Source organism: Sprattus sprattus, assembly GCF_963457725.1.
Source record: "Sprattus sprattus genome assembly, chromosome: 19".
In the NCBI taxonomy this organism is placed as follows: domain Eukaryota; kingdom Metazoa; phylum Chordata; class Actinopteri; order Clupeiformes; family Clupeidae; genus Sprattus; species Sprattus sprattus.
Genome location: NC_137917.1, coordinates 4570415 through 4579147, shown reverse-complemented (window position 1 = coordinate 4579147; position 8733 = coordinate 4570415). Strand labels below are relative to the sequence as shown.

Genomic DNA, 8733 nt, shown 5'->3' with positions numbered 1-8733 from the left:
TCCACTGTCACATTAGACTGGTGATTAAAGTTTAAATAGTGGTGGTGAATCATTGCAAAGAGAATGAGGCGGTCGCCTCGCCCTTCTCTATTTGCTCTATGCAATATCTTTAGGTGGTCTTCTAGCACAAGAGTGTGCATGGGTTCTTCAAACTTAATGATAAGAAGTTTTAACATCTGTCCTACATGGTGTAATGTAACCTTGTCTCTCTTCTTAGCTTTCCCACCATGCTCTCATGTAGAATCCTTGTGATCTATTCTCCATGGCTTCTGGTGGCCCTTCACCCCGTGAGGGCCGCAAGAGAAAGAAGAAGAGTGATGGTAGCTTGAGAGGTAAAAGTGGGAACGCAGATGAATCACAGGTTCAGGCAGACATTGATAAATTAACATCATCTGGGCACAGTGCGCTGAGACGAGGGGACTGTGCTGAAGCCCTGATCTTCTTCAAGAAGGCCTACAAAGCTGCAGTAGAGGTACAGTTATCTCATGGTGAACAACCTGTCAATTCATATGTTCCAGAAATAGAGAAAATAATCCACAATTCCACTGCAATTTTGTCGATTTTTTGATGTTGTAATGATTGCTGAAAAACAGATCAATGTTATTTTGTTACTGAGGGCCCCAGAAGATTACTTAAGCTTAAGCTTACTTAAGATGTAGGATCAAATCTTAAAGTTAATGTAATCCCTTGTGCTTTATCTCAAACCCAACACTTTATGCTGCACACCATCTTCAGATCAAGGAGACGAAAGTCCATCGAGCATGTGCCTTCAACCTGGGTGCTGCTTATGTGGAGGCTGGCAAGCCCCAGAAGGGTCTAGAATTCTTGCGGAAAGCCCAGCCAGGTGAGAGGAGGGAACGGGTGGCAGACCTCCAGTACAACCTGGGTGTGGCTCACGAAGCCTTGGAGGACCAGGCCCAGGCTGCAGGACACTATCTCCAGGCTGCTCAGCTCTATCGCTCCCAGGGAGATGGGAGCAGCGAGGGGGACACCTGCATGAAGCTGGCCCGCTGCCACCTCCACATGAAGGTCATTCATCTTTCAATAGCTTCAGGGCAACACCAGTTACATTAATCCTGATTTATAATATACTTCACTTTCTCTGAGATATGTTAAATGCGAAGGCTTTGGAAAAGAGTATAGTAGAGCATTAAGTTTAACACAGGGAAATTAGTGAAAGATAAAAATGTCAGAGGACAATGTTTTCACAGCACACCTTAACAATCATCATTGCCTTTAGTGCATAGATGCTCTTGGTACATTTACCCCTTAAATATGTCAGCAGTATTGTCAGCTGAATTTTACAGCTGAGTTTCAAGATAGTTTCATGATTTGCTGGTCACGTCAGTTGAACCAGTTTAGCAGGAAGTTAAACTTTCCTCAATTGAAATTGAGGAAAGGGAAGTCAAGTGATGAATGAAGGCAACTGAATTAAAATACTATCAACTGATGTTATCTAAATCAACTCACAGCATCACTAAGACATTTCTGCAGTGCTTGTGCTTCTCAGTACTTGAACCCAACTCTATCTGCTGAGCTGCACGATTATCTCATCTCATCTGATAGACTCTCTGTCCCACAGGACTGTAGTCAGGCAGCCCAGGTTTTCCAGAGGGCGGCAGAGAGCTACCGGGTGGTGGGCCGCCTCGACTCTGCAGCCGTAGCCCTGAAGGAGGCCACCACTCACATGCTCCAGTGTGACAGTTTCTCATCTGAGGACATCATCACCATGCTGTCTGAGTGCCTGGAGCTCAGTGTGAGCATCACGGACCAACATTTACTTGGTGAGTCACCTCAGAGCTGAGACTGAAAAAATACATTGGAATCACATGTGTTATAGTGGAATACAGGCAGGCACGTGCACAGACATTTTGGGGGGCAGGTGCTCAAACCAAAAAAAAGGGCACCCATCGCCAAAATTATTTATGAAAAATAATAATAAATAAATAGATACAAAACACAGTAGGATATTTTCAACTTATATATTTATTGTTGATGTGACGGTCTCCTCTGAACCAGGTAGGGTTACTGATTTTCCCTCATTTGTTTTACTGGTTGATGGCCTGATCCAAGATAAAAGAGAGCTGCTACCCTGAGCTGCTTGCTGCAGTTCCCTGTCCTTCTGCTTTTGGAGTCTCTCCTTTCTTGGAATTATGCTGCCAATTTTGTAAATGAGATAAATCGATGTTGTGCATAATAATCAAGAGTGACTTACATAATCTCTGTAAAGCTGACAACACAGTACACACACATTTCGTTTTTACTGTTTTACTGAGTTTAAGCACAAGCAGCATTACACTAATAATATACCAAAATATACCTCACCAGACTGTCATGTAGCTCAACTTAAGACCTACCTTTCATTTTAAATGAAACAAAACTAGTGAACTTGTCTAATTTGTAGAACAGTATAACTGCCTTTAAATTATCTGCCTGCCCGCCTGTTTGCCTGCCTGCCTGTCTGTCTGCCTGCCTGCCTGTATCTCTCTCTCCATCTCTCTCTTCATTTAACATGACAGACGTCAGTAAACAGATGGACAAGGCTTTGAAATCACGGATTTCGTGAGTTTTGAGTTTGTTTATTTTTTTAGGAAAAGTCGGACCAGTTGCGACGTAATATTTTCAGCGGCGCTAATGTTGAGGTTAATGCATCACCAAACAACGTTGAGGATTACACCGTCATTACCTGTTTGTCTGATGCTGCGGGTCAGAGAAGAAGTAGGCTGCAGCCGCTTGGCCTTGCGCTCAGCACCCTCAGCTGCATGAGCATTAAGTGGAGGAGGAGGAGGATGGAGGAGCGCAGCGTGGGCCTGTGAGCGTCACAGAGCATGTCGGGGCGACATTCTTACAAGAACTCAAATAAATGCCCCGTCAGATATCAAAACACATTTGGGAGGAATTGATAACAGAGAAATTAATTTTTATTCTTAAATATTGATGAATCAAGAAAGAATTTGGCTCCAGCAGAAGGGGCACTTTTCTCATCCAGGGCAAAAGGGCAGGTGCTTGAGCACCACTAGGGTCTATCTGTGCACGTGCCTGAATACAGGGCTAATGTTCTAATTTGGAAATAAATGTTGGATCTACATATTATTCATGTTGTATATTTTAAAAGCATTTAAATAGAATATGACTTAATTTGACATCGTCAAAAGAATGATCCAGGTGAAATGATCAAGTGGCACAGATTGGGTGTTGTCCTAGCAATGCATTTCCATATATCTAACTTGTCAAATGATCACATGACTAGATTGTTACTCACACTCTTAAAAATGACAACATTTTCTAGTTTTCATGGAAGTTCTGGCTTCTCCAAAAGCCTCTTTACTTCTACAAATATATGTGCATTGCACAATGATTTTGCTGTCTTTTGAAATAAATTGTTTTGGCAAACATTCTAGTCACATTTGCTCAGCGTATCTACCCCTCCCCAAACTGAGCATTTAGTGTCAAGTCGGGTCTTTTTTTAATTAATGTAGCTGATCAAAATTCAGTTATACACTGCACAGAGAACACTATTTAGATAAGGCCACTCAGCATTCAACTGTATCATTTTCATCCAATACATTTGCTGAATTTGTAATCATTACGTGTCTAAAATACCTCAAGTTCATAATATGGGATACTTCTGAAGCAAATGCTTGTCTGAATGTTTTTAGTAGTCAGTAAATACATGATCTTTCACAAGATCTTTTGTGCTCTTTACCAGAGTCAGTGTTGTGTGTATGGTGAAGTATGGTTTTCTGTACCACAGGTAAGCTGTACAATGAGCTTGGCCTGAGCTTCTCCCAGCTGAAGCTGTTTGCAGAGGCAGCTGAGTGCTATAAGCAGGCCCTGCCCCTAGTGCGGCCCAAACCACGCAGGCTCGCCGTGGTGCTCCAGAACCTGGGCGCGGTCCACAATACCCTGGGTCAGTACCAGCAGGCGCTGGACTTCCACAGAGAGGCAGCAGCCTTACACGGTGAGTCACCGAAAAGTCAACTATGATAAGAGTTTGATTTAGACAGGTAGCATTAACATTTGACTGCTTGAAATGCCAAAAATGTGCAGTAAATGGCAATGGCCCTGTCCATCTGTATGTTTAGAAATTGTATTTTGCCCCTTGTTTCCTGGTGGTTTCTGGCTCTAACCTTTGATGTAGTAATGGAATTCCCTGTAGATGTCAGTGATTTGTCTTCTAGGCAATTTACTTTAACGTAAATGGAATGTGCAGGCATAGTTGTTCCCCAGGGGTGACCAGAAGCAGCTTACCACAGCACTTCTGTGAAATCTGCCATCTTGGTTAGCATTACTGCATGCTGTGGGCTCACTATTGTGATGGATTCAGTACAGTTACTCTTTTTTTTTACTTAAATATATATTTATATTCATTTAAAGCTGTCTTATATATCTTTTCAAAATATTTTTTAACACATTCAGTTGATAAAGAATATATTTTTTGTCAATTTAAGACATGGATTCAGAATACAAAAATTGACTCGTGCAGAGAAATACTGTTACCTTAAAAACATTTTGAAATGTACAGTAAATATGTTTCTAAGTTGGTCTTTGAAACTCAAGAACTGAGTAGATCAGAGAGTTTTTCTGTTTCCGTTTCCGTCCAGGGTCACAGGGTAGCCGGCGGGCACAGGGCCGGTGCTTCAGTAACTTGGGCTTTGCTCACAGTCAGCTAGGAGAGCTGGAGGAGGCCGGCGAGAGCTACCTTCACGCTCTGCAGGCCTTCAAAGACACAGGTATCATGCATGAGGTGGTTTCTAATTAACAGCAGAAGGCTGATGATATCTGGATTTGACAGCCTTTCAAGGCCTATTCAAATGCACATAGAAACAAATCAATGTTGCTCAACTGATTTTTTTTGTACATTTGAAATGATCTGTTCACACAAGTTTTATTGGTGCTGCACCTTCCTGATAAATGGCTTCAGGGGCAAGTGTTCACTTAACTGAATGTACAGCAGACTTGTTAATAGATCACTCTCTTCCTCCTGTGTTTTCCTCTCCAGAGGACTGCATGGGCCAGTGGCAGGCTTGTGAAGGGTTGGGGGAAAATCGACTTCAGCTTCGAGACCCTGACAAAGCCACACTTTATTACAAACAAGCCCTAGGTGTGTTATCCAAGTGTAAGGTGAGAAACAATGCCTTTTTTCAGTCACATATGTGTTATCTAATGTCCTAATATCTGTTTTTGTGGCTATGCCTTCAAATTTCCTTCTCCTTTAAGAAACCAAATATTTTCATCTTCGAGAGTTTGAGACACAGAAACTAATTCTAATGTAAGATACACACAGAGGAATTCTTTCTTTGTCTTCTGGAGCCAGCAGAGATAGTCATCAAGACATACACAAAAGGTAGTCAGGGAATATCTCAAATATTCAGCTGCGTCACTGTAAGCCTTGTTAATATTTCCTAATATTTCTTAATTTACTATTTCTTTAGCTGTAAACTAAATGATATGACTGTACTGAAATCGATGAAACACCTCAATGCTGGTGTTAAAGCTAGGGCAGCGATCCTGGAGAAACCAGCAAGAGTAAGATAGATTTTGAAAGTATACAACCGAAAAAGCCACTCCTCCAAAGCCACTCCTCCAACACACATGAACGGGCACAGCCTGACTACTGCCAGAGCCACAAGAGTCCACAAGAGAGCGTTGGAGACGAGCTCAAGGAAGCCTTGGCATTGCTAATGTATCCATCTACTTCATGTCTCATTCACACGTCTCATTCTCACAATTACAAAAACACACAGATAAGCTAGTTGAACATCTGTAAAAAAAAAAAAAAAAAAAAAACATCCTGTTCAAAGCCAGTATACTAACATGGGATTAAAATACCCTCAAATGGCACTTGCTCACAACTACAATGCAGACACCTGTGAACAAATACACAGATGGATTACATGCAAGGTATGTGTACATTTAGCTTCAGTCTATTCGAATTGGCATCGTAAAATACAGCTCATTTTATAGCTAATTTTGCCAACTGCCACAGCATCAACTACAAACCATCAAGTGCCTGGCTTCCTGTCCCTTTGATGGGTGCTTTGACCTTACTTTCATGCTTGGCTTCTGAACCTTTTCGTCCTTATCTACTCTGCTGCCCACAGACTTCTGTGGTTTACCCTTGTTTTATCTCGGGCTGGGACTAAATCCTTTCTTTTCTGCTTTTCTTCGTTGGTCTCTTTCTGTTAACTTGTCTTTGTTATGTTTTTATACAGCAAAATTCAGGACTTACTCAGGATATGTTTGTATTCGTCGAACTTGAGCAGTCATCTCTATTCAGAGTTGTGTGTTTTGCAGAGTCAGGTATTTCTGTCTCAAAGCTTGTTTGGTTCTCTGTATGAAAGCTTGTTTGGTACTCTGCCTGTGCCTTGCAGGATTCTGACGCCTCGGTGCAGGAGAGGCTTGTCAACAGACTGAGTGAGGCCCTGCAGCTCAGGCTCTCCTTACAACAGGTAGGAATATACATCCTCATGTTCTGCTGCAGGAGGGATTTCCCCCACACTCATATTTACGTGTGTCTGCAATGTCCTGTAATGGCTGCCTTATTGAGTTTCATTATCACACGTGCTTTTGTGCCCCATAGAGGGCCCCTGCTGCACGGCGAGCCAATCAGGACCGCAATTTCTACAGACAGCCTCGAAGGTAACCATCAACACCATATTCACGGTTAAAATGATTAGGCTCAAACTGCACTGCATGTATACAGTATGTAATGGGGGTTGTTGCATCCATATGGCTGTCTTAATGTTCACTCTTTTGTTACTGCAGAGTCCCAGACATGAATGGAGGGGAGCCTTTTCAGGGCCGTCCACTTAGAAAAAATCAATTAAACGACCACAAAGCAGAGAATGGATTTCTGGGTAAGGACCACAACCTTTAGTCTCTCATCTTTTTGGAAAATGTCGTTTTCTGTTTGTTCAAAGGGTATATTTGTTCTGATCTTACATCTGATTTTGAAACAGAATGACATATAAGACTCCGGACTCGTGTTGAGTGGTATGTGAAGGTTGTGACTCTGGTCGTGTGTGTTTATCTCCCAGTAGGAGCCGCAGCCTCTTCTTCAGGGGCAGATGGAGAACAGAGGCCTCATGGAGAGACAGTGATGCTGCACACACAGTCAAACTCACATCCTGGAGCACCCCACACACAGCAGCCAGACTATTTGTCTGTGCTTCCAGAGGCCAACAGGCAAGGACACACTTGCAGGCATACACACACTCACACTCACTCACACACACAGATGTGTGTTCACATTGTACACATGTACGGCCACTTTGGAGAGCACTGCATGAACAGCGATTTGGCCTGTGTTAAACATCTAAGCTTAAAGTGGCTTAATATTTCAGAATTTGGTGATCATTGATCGCTGTTCTGGAACATTAAGCCACTATAATATTTTTCACATGAAGCTTTGTCCAATGGAAGTGTAATTGAGTGGAATCACTGACCGACAGAAAAGAAAGGAAGACATACAGTGCATGCTAATAATGTGTCATCAAGCAGAGAGATAAAGGCAGTAATTCTACACAGGGCAGTAATTCTACACCACTCAAAGAAAAATGCTAAAATGTATAGCTAAAGCAAACAAAATTACTGGTGTAGCAGGCAGCTACATGTACTTGGATGAAGTGAAAAAGAGATGGCAAGACATAAATAATCAAACAAAAGTAAAGGTTTCTTTTTAAATAGTACAAATGAGCCAAACTGGTGCTCAGAATACTGGTTCTGGAAGTTTCCCCTGTACACGAATCAAAGACGCAATCTGAATTACAAAATTCATTAAAATCTGCCCCTCAGTCTTTGCTCTCAGTGCAAAGACATATGTAGTTTATTCTATTATTGCCAGATGTTGATTGCCTATATTTTAATCTCCCGGATTTTAAAGGCATTATATACTGACATTACACAGAAACGCATGGGACACTGTCGGCTGACTCATAAAATCTGTGTTTCTGTGTCACTCTATGCTATCCTCCCCCTGACTTAACTAGCTAACATTTACAGGGAGTCGTCTTTTCAGTCTGTTGTGACACTGATTAGAGAAAGGATGGGCCACAGATATGCAATACTCAATATAGAGAGCATTAATGAGCAGGATAACGACCTTGGGTGCACTGCTGGCCCTCCCATTCTGCTGTGGGGCAGTATATCGCACAGCACCCTCTGTCCAATATGGGCCATTGGTTTTATCAGGCTGATGGAACCATTGAGAAGAACCGATGATTAGTGTATAAATGTTAAAGATGTTCGGCACCTGGACCAGTTTGCCTTGAGTTGCGTTTGCTTTCAGTTGCAGTTATCTTTGAGTATTGCAGATGTGCATTTTACCGATTTTACGGATTAATGGATGGGAGATGTCTGCTCTACAGCTGGGAATCCACTGTAACTTCATTCTCCCTATGTGCCAGGAATCTGAATAACACATATGAGAAACCTGATGTTCAGAACCAGGACCCACCCCACTCAGACTCACCCACAGATGCACAGCAAAGTAAGTACTGCTACATCTGACGGTCTCAGTGAAGTACCCATCTGATAATTACAAACTCCATGTCATTTTAACTTGGTGGTTCACATAGTTTTTCATTTTCCTCTCAGGTGACCTCTTAGATGAAACCGTTCAACAAATGACAACAGAACAAAGAAAGTGAGTTTTGTGCTGTTCAACTGGACACTGTGCATTTCTCTTTAGGGATGTTTTTACTGACGTGTGTGTGTTTGTGTGTGTGTGTG

General features: G+C 42.2%; 1 protein-coding gene across 1 annotated transcript; it reads left to right on the top strand.

Moving 5' to 3' along the window:
- Positions 1–262: 262 nt before the first annotated feature.
- ttc24 (tetratricopeptide repeat domain 24) lies at positions 263–8511 on the top strand (the record flags this gene model as incomplete). The annotated part of the gene is made up of 11 exons (XM_080857357.1): positions 263–472; positions 736–1029; positions 1583–1784; positions 3755–3961; positions 4605–4733; positions 5003–5124; positions 6375–6452; positions 6584–6642; positions 6769–6860; positions 7044–7188; positions 8409–8511. 11 exons carry the CDS (start codon positions 263–265, stop codon positions 8509–8511), a joined length of 1641 nt encoding a protein of 546 aa, XP_080713483.1.
- Between the last annotated feature and the right edge of the window lie 222 nt (positions 8512–8733).